Source organism: Gordionus sp. m RMFG-2023, chromosome 1, assembly GCF_954871325.1.
Source record: "Gordionus sp. m RMFG-2023 chromosome 1, tfGorSpeb1-WG-v2, whole genome shotgun sequence".
In the NCBI taxonomy this organism is placed as follows: domain Eukaryota; kingdom Metazoa; phylum Nematomorpha; class Gordioida; order Chordodea; family Parachordodidae; genus Gordionus; species Gordionus sp. m RMFG-2023.
The window spans coordinates 19,477,320-19,493,792 of record NC_088775.1 but is presented as its reverse complement, the minus strand read 5'-3'; the positions used below and the strand labels follow the sequence as shown (position 1 = coordinate 19,493,792).

General features: G+C 27.0%; 2 protein-coding genes across 2 annotated transcripts; both read right to left on the bottom strand.

Moving 5' to 3' along the window:
• Positions 1–5,811: 5,811 nt before the first annotated feature.
• LOC135922021 (uncharacterized) lies at positions 5,812–7,941 on the bottom strand. The gene is made up of 4 exons (XM_065456427.1): positions 7,851–7,941; positions 7,697–7,810; positions 7,527–7,651; positions 5,812–6,713 (listed from the first exon to the last, which is right to left on the bottom strand). Exons 1-4 carry the CDS (start codon positions 7,914–7,916, stop codon positions 5,930–5,932), a joined length of 1,089 nt encoding a protein of 362 aa, XP_065312499.1. The 5' UTR covers positions 7,917–7,941; the 3' UTR covers positions 5,812–5,929.
• Positions 7,942–9,370: 1,429 nt separating this feature from the next.
• On the bottom strand, positions 9,371–16,440 carry LOC135922617 (uncharacterized). Its single transcript, XM_065457029.1, has 5 exons — positions 16,384–16,440; positions 15,061–15,256; positions 14,908–15,012; positions 9,559–9,630; positions 9,371–9,457 (listed from the first exon to the last, which is right to left on the bottom strand). Exons 2-5 carry the CDS (start codon positions 15,208–15,210, stop codon positions 9,371–9,373), a joined length of 414 nt encoding a protein of 137 aa, XP_065313101.1. The 5' UTR covers positions 15,211–15,256; positions 16,384–16,440.
• Positions 16,441–16,473: the final 33 nt, after the last annotated feature.

Genomic DNA, 16,473 nt, shown 5'->3' with positions numbered 1-16,473 from the left:
CGCCGTACCATCCGAAGACTAATGGGCAGGCGGAACAAACCATTCGAACCTTAAAAGGGAGGTATTATGCCAGTCGAGAATCAATTAATGACCCGCAAGAGGCGATAACTCAAACGGTAGCAGCGTATAGGCTGGGAGAACATAGTTCGACGGGTAGGTCACCAGCGAAGATTATGTTCGGTCGTCAAATAAGAACTAATCAAGGCTGGGCTAGACCATAGGTGGGATAGGAGATTGATAAAACCAATGATAAACAAAATCAAGAACATGATACACATTCCAATTTTAGGGAATTTGACGTTGGTCAGCATGTGTGGGTAAGGAAACCGCTAAGGGTTGGAGAGAAGGGGTGATTCAGGATAGAAAGGGATTATATTCCTATGTAGTCAAGACCCCAGATCGTGTAATACGGTAACATGCTGACCAACTAAGATACCGTTTGATATCAGATACGACGGAGCGCGTGATCGCTGACAGGGATCCTAGAGAGTGTGAGACCCCAAGGCGAGGGCGGAGACATAAACCCCCGAAACGAATGATTGAAGAGATATAGACATCTCTCTATAGGGGGAAATGTAGTAAAGAAGTAATCTATTGTAATATTTTATCATATTATATATTATATTTGACAGTTAGATTTGATTATATATCAGTGGCGTAACCAGAATTTTATCATGGGGGGGGGGGGGGGGTTTAAAAATTTGGGGGCCCCCCAAACCACCCATTTTTTTGAACACTTAATTGCTTATATTTTTCGATTTGTTAAAATTGTTTTATATTTTCATATAACAAAATTTTAGAGCATTTTATTATATATTCATTTATTTAATCATGTATATATTTTTATTAATTAAAATATTTTCAAAATGTTGATATTTTATATAATACAGATTTTAATATTAAAAATGATAATGTATTGTATAAAGACTCTATTTAAAAAAAAGTAATTTTTTACAATTATATAAAATATGTGTAATTCTTATGCAAATAATGGTTTTTAAAAAAATATGATGATATTATCTTATAAATAATACTTTTTTTACAAAAATTGATTATATATTAAAACTAATAAAATTTTATTGCTATTTTTTGATTTGAATTTAAAAAGAGATATCTACTTTTCTCTGAGATTTTGCTAATACATCTAGATCAAATTTTTATCTAAAATAATCTCCTTAAATATATTCTATAGAGCTAATCCATTTAAACGTTTTTCACCGTGTGTTTCTTAAATAGGTTTTTAACCTTTTTAAAGTTGAAAAAGACCTTTCATTAGTGCAGTACTAATTGACAAGGTAGCTAAAATAATTAATAATGTTTTGATATTAGGCAGGGAATCTAAAATGCAATTACACATGGAAAGGGCCTGCAGAGCATTTTTTGGTCTCAAAGAATACCCTATTCTGTCAAGATTTTTATACCAAAATTCGACATCACAAAGTAACTTATCATATGAATCTACTAAATCATCAGCATAAAACTCTGAGATTTTTTTAATATCCTCTCGTGTTTCAAGTGTAATCAACAATTTAGACTCAACCGCCAAAAGAAAATAAAAGCTTTTTAAAATATAATTATGAGTAATAAATCTTTCTTTTAATTGAAATAAAAATGTATCAATAAGGGGAATAAAAATGTTTATTTTATAAAAATCCTCAATCGTAGATGCATCAATATCTGATCGATTGGATTGTCTAGAGACTACTCTAGGTTTAAAAATTTCAATTCCGAACATATTAACAATCTCCTTTACTTTTTCATATATTTCATGAAATTTTTCATCCACATTCTCTCTGATATTTGTTAATATTTCAACAATATCCTTTGCTCTATTCATAATCTCCCTTAAATCTAAATCAATTTTTTGTAGCATTTTGCTAAAATCATATGTATAATTAAATAAAAAATAAACACATTGAATTGAAATTAAAAACTGTGGCTTAATAATAGCCTGCAAAAGATTTTCGGCATCTGCTGATCTTTTTCCTTGCTTGATATATAAAATTCTAGTGCTGCAAAGGCAACATCATATAGTTCAATAAAGAGCTTCACTGACTCTTGTCTTTCGATACAAAATCTTTTTAGTTTTTTTTAAGATTTTTGTCTCCCTTTTTGGGGTGGTGTGAAATAGCTGCAAACCAAAAATAAATATAAAAATAATCAAATGTGTATATCTATTATTATTTATAATAAATTTAAAACATAAAAATCAAGCGTTTATATTAAGAATTTATTAAATTAAAATTAAAAAATTAAAAAAAAAATGTTTTAAAAATAAAATTAAAAAATTTTTTTTTCATTTTTCATGGGGGGGGGGGAGGGGGGAGGGGGGGTTGACCCCCCCCCATCATGCCTACGCCACTGTTATATATATATATTTACGATTAATATAATAGTTGTTGTTTAACTTCCTAATGTATTATGTACACATCAATCTCTTAACGTGTAATTATATATCGCCATTGTAATTAAGTTGCACCTTATGTTTAATTATACTGAATAAAATGCCAATGAAAACTGATACCTATTAAATGAGTTATAGAAATAAATAAATATAAATAATGGTTCTACTTTCGTTAAACAATTCATCGACCAAATCTATATATTGCAAACAATCATACACATTGTTTTCCAAATAAAACTTTCTGCTATCCTTTTAAATAATTTAAAAGGTTTAGATATTTCAGCAAGCTCATAATGCCATAATAATTAATTCATTGTAAATAATGGAGGTTTTAATTGAATTTATTATCCTAAAAATAAATTCTGTATATTCACAAAATATTGATAGTTGGTAGTAGAATACATTAATTTAAGTTATCCTAGATAAATTCTCTGAAAAGAGTATCAATAACTGAAAAAGGTAAAAATAGTAATAGACAGACACAGGCGCCGAAGGCGGCGAAATTTTTAAAGGTGTAGGCAAAAGTTTTTGAAGGGGTTTGCATCCAGTGAAAATCTTGTCATGTAGACGCTGATGGTAATATAGAAATTGGAAAAAAGATTACGGATAAAAGAACTGGCTAATTTGGAATAGAAGAAGTTGGCTAAAGGACATTTGGAAAAGATTATTGATAAAAAGAACTTGATTAGTTTGGACATTGCGAAAAGGACTGATAAAAGAAAATGGCTAATTCGGATATTTAAAAAATGATTACTAATAAAAGAACCTGGCTAATTAGATGTAATTATAAAAATTGGATGAGACTCTGGGCTACCCATAGAGGTTGATATGAGGATGAGTGGGGCTATGAATTAACAACTCTATTCACCACCCTCTATTCGGAAGATAATTAAAATCAATATTGTATATAGAAGAAACTTGGGTAGTTACTCAGATGATTCAAGTGAAAAGGGGATAATCCATTGATGATGCCTCTGGGAAATGGTGACTACTCAGTTATAATAATAAGGAGGAGAAGTTGGATCAGGGGAAAATTGATGGGGGTGGTTACAGTGACTTACTGGTGGTGCAAGATATAACGGATTTTTCAAGATGCATTTAATGTTTTGCGATTGATGACAATAGTGGGTACAAAATTTATTAACCGGGTTGCCATCCAAGCGATAATGGGACCCTAGAGGACCATTCAAAGTTTAACGCGATTTGAACCATCTTAAGTTTGCTATCGCACGAGGATCTCTTGGATTGGAAAAAGGAGGTGGGGGAGAGATGTAGTGATTAGGTACCGAACACGGAGATAGACATCCAGCGGCTACATGACAGAATTTTCACTCGATGCGCACTCCCCTCATAAACCTATGCATACCTCCCTAAAATCCTACATTATTTATTTCATTCCTTTCATAGATTTTAAAAGAATAACATAATATTTTAGCTCCTACCAACTATCAAAATTGTGAATATAAAAGAGTTATTTTTTTAGATCCTGAATTCAATTAAAATCCCCCTCATTTACAATGAATGCATTATTCTAGTATATTTTTGACGTGAATATGAGTTTGCAAAGAATGTTTGAACCTTTTAAATTACATAAAAGGATAACAAGAAAGTTATATTTGAAAAATATTGTTATGATTATGCAATATTTAGATTTGGTCGAATAATATTGTATTATAACAGGTCTATAATAAAAGTATTATTTTATACAGCAATATGTTTTGTCCTACTTAATTTAAAAATTTAATAAATAACCCCTAACACCCTTTAGAGGCGCTACCCCCTACTCCCCAAAAAGTGGATGCAAAGTTGACAGACATGAAAAATAAATTTAAATCATATGGTTTTGGAGATAGAGGAAAGTTCGAGAAGATTTGCCGGGTATTATCAATGACATATAATAATACCTAGACTGACGATTCATTTATTAAAGTACTTATGAATGCAAATCAGCTGGAGACGCCATTGACGCCATGTTGGTTACATCGATGATAAAATTTATAATATAAAAAAATATAATGAATATCAATTATAATATCCTATAAAATATTCCATGGCTATTCTTAACTATTTAGCAGAAATTCATGCAAAATTAAGGGAATCAATTAAAATATCCTCATGGCTATTCTGATGTATTAAGCAGAAATTCATGCAAAATTAAGGATCAATAAAAATATCCTTTCAAATATTCCATGGCTATTCTTATGTATTAAGCAGAAATTCATGCAAATGGCAATTCTGAGGTATTAAGCAGAAATTCATGCAAAATTAAGGATCAATAAAAATATCCTTTCAAATATTCCATGGCTATTCTTATGTATTAAGCAGAAATTCATGCAAATGGCTATTCTGATGTATTAAGCAGAAATTCATGCAAAATTAAGGAAATCAATTAAAATATCCTTTCAAATATTCTGGATAAATTATGATTTTACAATAATATTTATAATATAAAAATAAATGCTTAGTTTCAGATATATTCTTAATAATATAACATTTTTTTTTACATATAAATAAATATGTAGTATTTATTAAAGTACTATAGTATTTTGTTAATCTTCTTAAAGTCCAATTCAAAATGATTTTTATATTATACATAATATTTATTATGATTAAAGAAATGAAATACTTATGAATTTAATATTTTAAGGAGTTAAATTGAATCTTATTAACTATTTAACATTTAGCAACCATATAGCAGTTATGGAATTTTTACTTTTATTAGGATATCCTTACCCATGTAAAATCTTGATCTCTGGTATTTATTTTTTCCAATTAGTTTTATTTTATTTATTATTTTTAATAAGTTTTATCATTCCTTTTTGTAATATTCAATTTTTTATGTTTATTATATTTATTATTGATTTACTATATTTCTTAGGATAAATTCTGTATTGCAAACAAGAGATATATCGCATACAACTTGTTCTTCCTTACATTATATTATCCAGTTTATTTTATCAATAAAACAATTATCACTAATATATTTTTTTTTCAAACAGATAAAATAAAGATTAATAATTTTAGATCAATTTAGCTTACTCTTATCTCTTATTTTTAGAAGAATGGACATATTAATTATATGATGAAAATCAATAATTTTTCAAGATACTAAAGCCTCTAATAAGATTAAATGTTGTATCATTACAAGAAATAGTTTATTATAAATTAGAAAATAGATATAATGTACCATAAATTACGAAATTCATTAATATAGCATCCATATTTTATTATAAATTAGAAAATAGATATAATGTACGATAAATTACAAAATTCATTAATATATAGCATCCATACCTCTAATAAGATTAAATGTTGTATCATTACAAGAAATAGTTTATTATAAATTAGAAAATAGATATAATGTACCATAAATTACGAAATTCATTAATATAGCATCCATATTTTATTATAAATTAGAAAATAGATATAATGTACGATAAATTACAAAATTCATTAATATATAGCATCCATATTTTAATGTATACAGTCATAATATAAATTAAAAAAGATCATGTGCCAATATATTTATTGTCCTGCGAATAGAATGGTTTTCGTCAACTTCTGCCGAATATTGATATTTGAATTTTTCTTATGTTTATCTGCATAATGATATAACCTTATGTTTATATAGCGTTCCACTATTAATGTAATTAATATTTGATAATGACTAAATGTAGCCTCCTGGTTTAGCATATGATCTACCAGATCATCAAAAATGTTTGTTTCCATTGCTTTAGAAATAACAAATGATACTATGCATTTAAATATAAATGACTTTTTTATTTGATTATTCTTTTCAAAAATACGAAATGCACTTTCTGCTAGTTGACATAATTTAGATACGCTCTTTGAAGGGATTATTAATCCTTGATTGTTTTTTATTTTAATTAAATTGTGGTTCTCATTATCTTCACAAGTTTTATCGATCATAGCAGATATACAATTATAACATTTTACCTTTTTTTCAGATATAAGTTTACGTATTATATAACCAGATATATATGTTGCAACATAATAAAGGTAGAGTGATAATTTTGGGATATTTGGCACATCTATAAATGATATATCTATAGGATATATATGGTCATCATCATTATCATTTTTTTGATAATCTCCACAAATAAGGTTAGTATTGTCGATTGGAATACAATTACCTGTTGTTAATGCATCCATTTTTCCTATCAAGACGGCTCTAACGGCAGATCGTAATTGATAAGCGGATGGATTATTGTTAAACCCTCCTCTGCTGCGTAAACAACTAAAAAATAGTTCAAGATGATCTTGGGAGGTTTTGTAGGTTAAAACGTATCTAAAATATGAAAAATAATTAAGAAAATTAATAATAATTAAGGTTAGTCTTAAGAGGTATGCAAATATTTTAAAATTAAAAATGAAAAAATACCTGAGCTTGAAAAGTAACTAAAAAAAATTTATAATAATTAAAATCAGTCTTAAGAGGTATGCAAATATTTTAAAATAAAAATGAAAAAATACCTGAGCTTGAAAAGCAACTAAAAAAATTTATAATAATTAAAATCAGTCTTAAAAGATATGCAAATATTTTAAAATAAAAATGAAAAATATATATAAAATACTTGAGTTTGGGAATAGGTCCTGTTAAACAGTATTAACTTTAAAAAATTGTTTTTTTTTTAACATCCTTAAGCCATTTATGGCGTAACTTAAAATATTTCAAATGTAATAAGAATTGTTTCTTTCTTTTTGTTAAAAACAACTTTTATATTTTAAATCAATTTGTTTATAAACTAATATTAAATTTTATATTTTATAAATCAGTTTCTTTCTTTTTGTTAAAAACAACTTTTATATTTTAAATCAATTTGTTTATAAACTAATATTAAATTTTATATTTTATAAATCAATAATACTTTTCATTGATGTTATTAACCCCATGATGCAGGTTTTTCTATTTGATTCACCTACATATCTTCCATCTTCAAATTTTAGAGCTTTAAGGGTATTAAAACATTTTTCAAAAAAATTCTTATAATAGGGAAGGGATCTTTTTGATAATGGAGCCTTAAACCCTTTAGCAGAAATATTTCGAGTTTTAAAAAATCAAACATTCTATAAAAATATTATTAATATATTTATTTAATACTGATCAATCATTTGAATAAAGTCTACTGTGCCTTCACAGTTTTCAAACCCCTCAATTCCTAGCTCTTGCGCTAAAATAATTCCTTTAGCCACTGAGCTACTAAAAACTTGAACGGCAAGTTTAACCTTTAAAAATAATATTTTAAAAGTATATATTTCTTTTTATTGTACTTTCATTTTCTGCTTATGATACTCAAGATGAGAACGGCCAATTTTATAAGCAGCCCTTAGTCCTTCCTTATCCTGTAAATTGTGAAGATTTTTTATATATTTCCAATTTATTATCTATTTGTAAAAATAACATTTAGGAATTAAAAGTAATTACAGCTCCATTATTATTATTGATTAAAATTTTTTTATCACCGAGCAGATTTCTAAGTAGCTTCATCATATGGCTTACATCCAATATAACATACACTTTTTCTTCACAATTACTAGGATGACTAAAATATGGAACACAATTATTTGGATTCAAAGAGGCGCCAAGTATTTGACATATTTTGATATTAGTTGAAAGGCCATCAGATACCATTGCCTTACAGATGACCCCAGTATCATGTAATAAATGGAGTGCATTAGTTACTATGTTTGATAAGATCTAAGCACTGAGATAAGCTACTAAAAAATATCCTAAAGGAATTTTCCATGAAACAAGTTGCCATAAGAAATAAAGCTTTGCTTGCCTCAGGTAGAGATTCGGAAGGTTTTATTCCATTACCAAAATCTATATATCCATGAAACACTTTTTTATCCCAATGAATATGTCGCCGAATAGACATTTCATCAAGGCTTAAAATAGTAAATAATTGTACATGCGAATTTGATTGAAATGTTTTAATCCTTTTGAAGGAAGAATCTAAAAAACCTAAATAAAATTATTATAATTATAAATTATATAAATATATTAATTTTAAACCTGGCCTTATTTCTATTTGCTGGCTCCAAGATCTCAATGTAGATTCTGCAGGCATACAGAATTTATTTCTTATATAATTTTAAGCTTTGGGTGAATAAAAATGTAATGTAGAAGCAAATTGTTTCATTTGGCTGCTATATTTTATTCTCCGAGGATTATTTAATCCTCCACTATGCACGTGGGTTTTAATCAAAGATAAAGGAAGTCCAGTAAAAAAATCCTCTAGTACATCTTCCCCTTCACCATTATCAAATGTTTACTTTTCAATTTTTTCGTTAGAGATTGTAAATTTAAAATTTTTTTATTTCGTCTATTTTCTCTATCAGAAGATGCCCTCATCTTTTTTCGTAACTTTTGAATATATAACTGTTGATATCTCACTTTCCGTTGCAGCATATAAATGATCATCTCGATATTTGGGAAATGTAACTACATTATTATTTGCATCTTTACTATTATTTACAGTCAATTATTTTGTTGAGTCAGTGTTTACACAAAGAAGTGCTAAGTATATCCTATTAATATTTTTTGAAAAGGTATTCATTCAGGTTAGTGGTTCATTAATATTTAGTAAAAACTCATTTTAATTTTCATCGTTAATTAATAAAATTAAATAAATAAATTACATCAATATTTTAATATAGACTTACATAGTTTATATCTCTAACTGATTCATCTAAACACCCACACTCAAGAGTATTATGATAGCTGGTAGATGTTTTCTTAAATAAAATATTATTTGTATAATAAAAAAAATATATTGCTATGCATAAAATCAAAACATATCACTGATGTATATAGTAATTTATTAAATATGGCTCACTAGGCAATTATCTCTAACAGGCTCTTCCAAGCCTTCCACTTCTAGGGTATTAATAGGTATTTCTAATTTTTTCTTAAATATTAATAAAAATTTTTTTATTGATCTTTTATAAAGTATATTTTACCTTTTTAGCTCGAACTGATTCATCTAAGCACCTACATTCAAGGTAATTTGGATAACTGGTAGATGTTTTCTTAAATAAAATATTATTTGTATAATAAAAAAAATATATTGCTATCCATAAAATCAAAACATATCACTGATGTATATAGTAATTTAATGAATATGGCTCACTGGGCTATTATCTCTAACAGGCTCTTCCAAGCCTTCCACTTCTAGAGTATTAATAGGTATTTCTAATTTTTTCTTAAATATTAATAATAAAATTTTTATTGATCTTTTATAAAGGAATTGTAGAGTAACATGAATATGTGCACAAAGGTAAAAAGGTGTTTATTTATATTTAACTTTATTAATACTATTAATACTATTTTTTCCATTTCACACTTCTATTATATACATTTTTTATAAGTCCAAATTAGAATATAAACGAAATACAAAAAAGTAAAATAATATTAAAAAAGTAAGGTTACGCCGTTTATAAAATAAAATTAGATTATAACAAATAACAAAAATTAGATTGTATAAATAATAAAAATTAGATTATAAAAAATTCAAAAACAAAAAGTATATAACGCAACATTCTCCCTCTTCTGATAATTTCATCGGAGAAGTCATAGAGAGTTTGTTGTCCAAGTGGTTTATAATTTTGGTAATCAAGTTGTATCACAAATCATCATAACGTTGGCTTGTCCCAATCGTTGGTTTGATCAATTCGATTTTGCACGTTGGTTTGTTTAATCACAAGTTTGATATCCATATCGTAAATTGTCTTTGTGTTAAAACAGTTTCTAATTCTTATTTGATCTAAATGTCTCCTCAAAATACCTTTCTCAGTCTTAATTTGGAACATCATATCACTTTCTTTATGTGTGATCATACCTTTGCACCATTTATCATCACCTTGTATTTTATACCAAACAAAATCTCCTACATTAAAAGTTCTATTTCGTGGTAAAGTAACGTTTATTTTATTCTCCTTCTCCTCCATCGGTTTTAATAAGTCCCATTTAATTCTAATATCTCGATTAAACATTCTCTGTGATGGTGTAACTCCTGTAGTATCATTACGCGTATTTCTGTAATTAAGTAAAAATTTGCTAAGTGCGATATCTGGGTCTATTTTAATATTCCTTTTCATATGTGTTTTGAACGTTCTAACCATGCGTTCAACCTGGCCATTGGATTGCTGGTGATAAGCAGATGTAAGCACATGTTTAATACCAAAATTGTTGCAAAATTTTTCAAAATCGTTACTCGTAAAGTTAGTGCCGTTATCAGTAACTATAGTTTCAGGTATTCCGTATAGCGAAATAGTTTTAAAGATTTCTTTTAAAGTAACATCAGTCGTAATATTTTTAACAGGAATAATAATAGGAAATTTGCTGTAGGCATCGACTATTATCAACCAATTTTTTGTGAAAAACGGACCCGCATAATCTATATGTATCCTTTCAAACGGTTTGGTTACCGAAACCCATGGTTTTTGTATCTTTATAGGATTATCATGATATATATTACAATCGTCACAACTTTTCACTTCCATAACGATATCATTATTTATACCAGGCCACCACATGTAATCTTTGGCTAAGGATTTGATTTTTCCTGCTCCCAAGTGACCTTCATGTAATGACTGTAGTATAGTTTTTCTCATAGAAGACGGAATTATGATTTTATTGCTTTTGTAAAGACAATCCTTAATTATACTTAATTCCAATTCAATGTTTTTATAAATATTATTCATTATAGGTCTGTTGTTATTAATATCATTTATGACTTGTTTTAATTCCGTATCTTTCAAAGTTTCATCACGAATTTGATCAAAATTAATAGGTAAATCCTCATATTCATTTATTATGGTTACATCTTCAATAGTTTCATCACGACATTCTTGTGGTAATCTTGAAAGGCAATCAGGAACAACATTATATTTACCGGCTTTATACTTTATATTAAAATCATATCCTCCTAATGTAATATTCCACTTCTGTAGTCTTAACGACATGGTGCTATTATCCTTAAGACCCTTGGTGAAGATGTGAACTAGAGGCTTATGGTCAGTAATAATTGTAAATTTTGTGCCGATTAAATATTCCTGAATTCTCTTTATAGCGAACATTATAGCGAGAGCCTCACGCTCAATATTGGTATAGTTCATTTCAGACTTTAATAAAGTTCTCGACGCGAAAGCTATAGGTTTTTCTTTACCATCTTTTTCAATATGAAATAGTACAGCTCCTAAACCACATTTTGATGCGTCAGTGGCTATCCCTATAGGTAATTCAGGGTTAAAATATGTCAAAGCAGGTGGAAGACTAATTAACTTCTTTAGATCATTAAAACTTTTAGAGTGTTCTAGGTTCCAAGCCCATTTTTCTTTATTGACAATCTTATAAAGAGGATCGGCAATTTCCGCAAAATTGTTCAAAAATTTTCTATAGTAGCCAGCCATTCCCAGAAATGTTGATAATTCAGCAGCTGATTTTGGTTCTGGCATATTAATTATTGCTTCAATTTTGTCGTGATTAGCATGAATCCCCTTAGCGTCAATATCATGACCCAGGAACCTCACTTTGTTTTTAAAGAACGCACTTTTATTAAAGTTAGGTATTAGCCCATACGATGATATCCTATCAAATATTTTTTTTATGTTGTTTAGGTGGGCTTCATCGTTTTTTCCAGTTATAAGTAAATCATCAATATAAAATATAACGTCATCCATGTCACCGAAGATTTGATCCATAATCTGTTGAAAAATTGCAGATGAGGTCTTAAGCCCAAAAGGAAGTCTAGTAAATTGGTAATATCCCTTATGCGTAGATATGGTTAAAATATTTCTGCAACTTTTATCAATTGGAATCTGTAAGAAAGCATTTTTAAAGTCAATCTTCGTAAATTTCTTTCCTTCCGAAAGTTTAGCAATTAGATCATTAATTCGTGGTAGAGGGTATCTAAAGTCTTCTAGAGCTGGGTTTACAGTATCCTTAAAATCAGCGCAAAGCCTAATGCTCCCATCTTCTTTGTAGACAGCGGTAACAGGACTTGCCCATCGGACATCATTCACCGGCTCAATTATTTTATCATGTATCTATTTTTTGAGTTCATTACTAACAAGATCAATTTTTGAATAAGGGATACGTCTAGGCGGTATAATTTTAGGTTGGGCATCACTTCTTAAATGTAACTTGACACTTGCTTTGTTGATTGGCCCATTAGTTAATTTCGATTCACACTCTTTAATCAATTTTTTTATTTCATCTTCATAATTAGTGTCAATATTTGCTATAAATTTATTTAAAATATTTTTGAAAGCATTGATCCACATACGTCCCAACAAGGCATTATTAATTGATTCAACCACTACCGCTTGTAAATATTTGGAAATACCATCATAAGTCACTTTAACTTGAGTAGTTCCTATGATTTTGATTAATTTCCCATCATAAGCTCGGATTTCTTAAGATATCTAATACCAAGTTTTTTAGCCAGACCATGAGGTATAATAGTGTATTTGGATCCAGTGTCCACTTGCATACAAGTAACAATGTCGTTCACTTTTAAAGTAGTCATAAAAGCGTTATCTTTGTCATTAATCATATCGCCAGATAAATTGTTGACATTAAAATCATTATCATCTTTGTTCTTTGTAGAGTCGCCTTTTTCTTCAATAATTTCTTCAATATTCATGTTGTAATCATTATTGTATTGTATTTGCTTTCTATTATTTTCGTCGCCACTTCTATAATTATTTGAGTTGTTGTTATATTGTATTTGCTTTCTCTGATTATTATCATTACCTCTATAATTATTTGAGTTGTTGTTATATTGTATTTGCTTTCTCTGATTATTATCATTACCTCTATAATTATTTGAATTGTTGTAATAAGATTGGTAATTGTTACGATTTCAGTCACCGTATTGGATTTGTTTTCTTTGATTATTATCATACCATGTATTATTTCTACCATAATTCGATTGATTATTATTATTATAGCGATAATTGTTATAGTTATAATTGTTATAATTATCGTGGTATCGCGAATTATTATTACCATAATTGTATCTAAAATTATTATTGTAATTCCCATTTCTATATCTATTATCATAATTATTTCTAAAATTATTTCTAAAATTATTATCACTTCTACTGCAAAAATTTTTATCTTTATCGGACTTTTTATCCTTATTTATATAACTTATATCATTATCCTCCGACTTAATATTACTAGAATCCAATTTCACCCCTAATTCCACCATCTGATTCAATGTAAGGTCAAAATTTTTGGTGAATTTGTATTTAATCTTATCGTTTAAGGTAGATGTCCGTAATTTCTCTTTTAATCTACTATCGTCCAAAAAATTACATTTCTTATGAAGTTTCGATACTCTAATGTACCACAGCATAAAACTCTCTGATGAGTTTTGTTGAAGAAGATTAAATTTATTAATTAAAGTATTTAAATTTAGCGCTGGTAAAAGATAGGTTAACTTTTTAATCACAATTTTAAGATCTAAAATATCGGTATCAGAACAAATTGCCTTAATGTCGTCAAAAACTTCGTCTGATAAATTATTAAGCAAAGTATTAATTTTAATAGAGTCCGATAATGTACTGGTCGAAAAGTAATTTAATATTCTGTCTAAATAAATTTCAGTAAGAGGACCCACTAACTTAGGGATCTTATGTGTAAATTCTTGTTTAATTTCCATATTTAATTAATAAGACACATAAATAAGCAATTATAACATTTATTATATTATTAATTCAAGTTTTGGTATAACTATTTATGTTTTAACGAATATACAAATTAATTCAATGAAATCACTATCGCTGTAAATATAGTGTTTCCCGTTTAATAATTCAAAGCAATTTATCATGTCTCTTAAATTCATAAATTCAAACAGCACATCCTCCGTACCGTTTATCCTAGAAAAGTTGACATCGCAATTATAAGTTAAATCAAATAGAATATCGTAGATGGAAATTTGATGGGGTACATTTAGTACTTTGAAGGCGAACATAATTGATGAAAATAATTTTGAAATGATTACCCTTTTTTTATCCATCTTATATAGAATTGTTTGTACCATTTTATAATTTTTTTTATTAACCATATTTACAAAGGGAAAAAAATTTTATTTTTAAAAAAAAATTTCCATGAGGCGAGTTTCTTTTGCCAAAACTGGAGCACCATGTAGAGTAACATGAATATGTGCACAAAGGTAAAAAGGTGTTTATTTATATTTAACTTTATTAATACTATTAATACTATTTTTTCCATTTCACACTTCTATTATATACATTTTTTATAAGTCCAAATTAAAATATAAACGAAATACAAAAAAGCAAAATAATATTAAAAAAGTAAGGTTACGTACGCCGTTTATAAAATAAAATTAGATTATAACAAATAACAAAAATTACATTATATAAATAATAAAAATTAGATTATAAAAAATTCAAAAACAAAAAGAATTCAAAAACAAAAAGTATATAACGCAACAGGAATAATATTTTACCTTTTTAACTAAAGAGTAAATATTAGTAGCATAAGTATGATCATTTTTTTCTATATAGTTAAAATTTGTAGGAGTATTATTTTTATTCGATGGAATATTTGTTATCTTAAAAAAATATAATATTTAAAATAAATATATATTCAATATTTATACATCCTGAAGGGGTCTGGAATTAAAAATGGATGGTTCAGATCCTTCCTTTAGAATAGCATTCCCTGAATGTGAGGGCATAAAACATTCAGGTTTGAAATGGGCTCCACAAAGCTTTGAAAACTTATTAGGAGTGAAATTTTCCTTATTCATTGCCTTTAGCCATTTTGATAATAAAATTTCATTCTTGATAGGGAATCTTAAAAAAAATAATATTAATGTCTTAAATTAAGAAAAGAATCTTATAAAATAATAAATTAAAATATATAACCTATGAAAAGAATTTTTTTTATTAGAAGTTAAGCTTGTATTCTTGCATGAAGTACAGCGACTCATATCAATCTATCTTTAAATAAAAAACGATAATTATTAATTGAAGATATAGACAATTAAGGATAATTTTAGATGTAATTTTATCAAATAAAGGTAGGGCTGGCCAATTAGATAAATATATATGGGTAGACTAGACAGATAGATAAAGTATAAATATACTATTATTTTTTTATAGTTATATTTATTTTCTTTAATGTTAAATAAATAAATAAAAATAATAGATATAAATAAACTATTATTATATGATATGATGAATGATAATTATCAAAAAAAATATAATTTTATTTTATATTTTTATATAATTTTATTCCTTATTTAATATAAAATTATAAACTTGGGTAACCATTTCATAAAATTTTTATGTCAGCCTGGACATTTTTAGATATTTGAAAATTTAGAGCTAATATTCTTTTATACTGTATAAAAATATATTACAATATGTACATTTATTTCTATTTTAAGAGCTATGTAAATAGAATACTAAATTTAAAAATAATATAGTTAATTAACAAAAATCAGATTTAAATTTTTATAACTTTTGGGCTAAGCATTATACAATTTTTATATATTTTTAAAAACAACTTTCAAAATAAAACAATTTCTAAATCTTGAGTTATAAAATTGATACTTACCTAAACCCTAGATTGACTTATAATATGAATATTCTTATATAATCTTATCTATAGGTATATAATTGCACACAGTAAATAATAAGATTGCTAACTTGAATAAAAATTGCTGATGCTTACCTGCACATTATAAGCAAAAAGCTTAAACTTATTTTATAATATATGACTATATTATCGCAATAATTGTAGATATTAATAATTTAGAAAATAAAAATAATGCTTTTGATAAAATAAAATGTTTGATTAATAAAATTAAATAAGTAGCAAATTAAATATAAAATTTAACAGATCATGGTAATAAAAACTAACTATGGGAAAATAATTCATATTAATATAACCATAGTATGTTGATTAAAATATTTACTTAACAAATTCAAATATGCTATTGAGCAAATTATCATCGATGTAACAAATATGGTGTTTATGGCGTCTCCAGCTGATTTGCATTTATACG

Bases quoted from the DNA above. Each gene is read 5' to 3' on its own strand.
- LOC135922021 (XM_065456427.1), bottom strand. From the start codon at position 7,916: ATGATGAAGCTACTTAGAAATCTGCTCGGTGATAAAAAAATTTTAATC. The intron at 7,811-7,850 runs GTAATTACTTTT...TTTTACAAATAG, and splicing joins TCAATAATAATAATGGAGCT to ATAATAAATTGGAAATATAT. The intron at 6,714-7,526 runs GTATTAAATAAA...TTCATATTTTAG, and splicing joins TTTATTCAAATGATTGATCA to ATACGTTTTAACCTACAAAA.
- LOC135922617 (XM_065457029.1), bottom strand. From the start codon at position 15,210: ATGAATAAGGAAAATTTCACTCCTAATAAGTTTTCAAAGCTTTGTGGA. The intron at 15,013-15,060 runs GTATAAATATTG...TATTTTTTTAAG, and splicing joins ATTCCAGACCCCTTCAGGAT to ATAACAAATATTCCATCGAA. The intron at 9,631-14,907 runs GTAAAATATTAT...TTAATATTTAAG, and splicing joins TTTACTCTTTAGTTAAAAAG to AAAAAATTAGAAATACCTAT.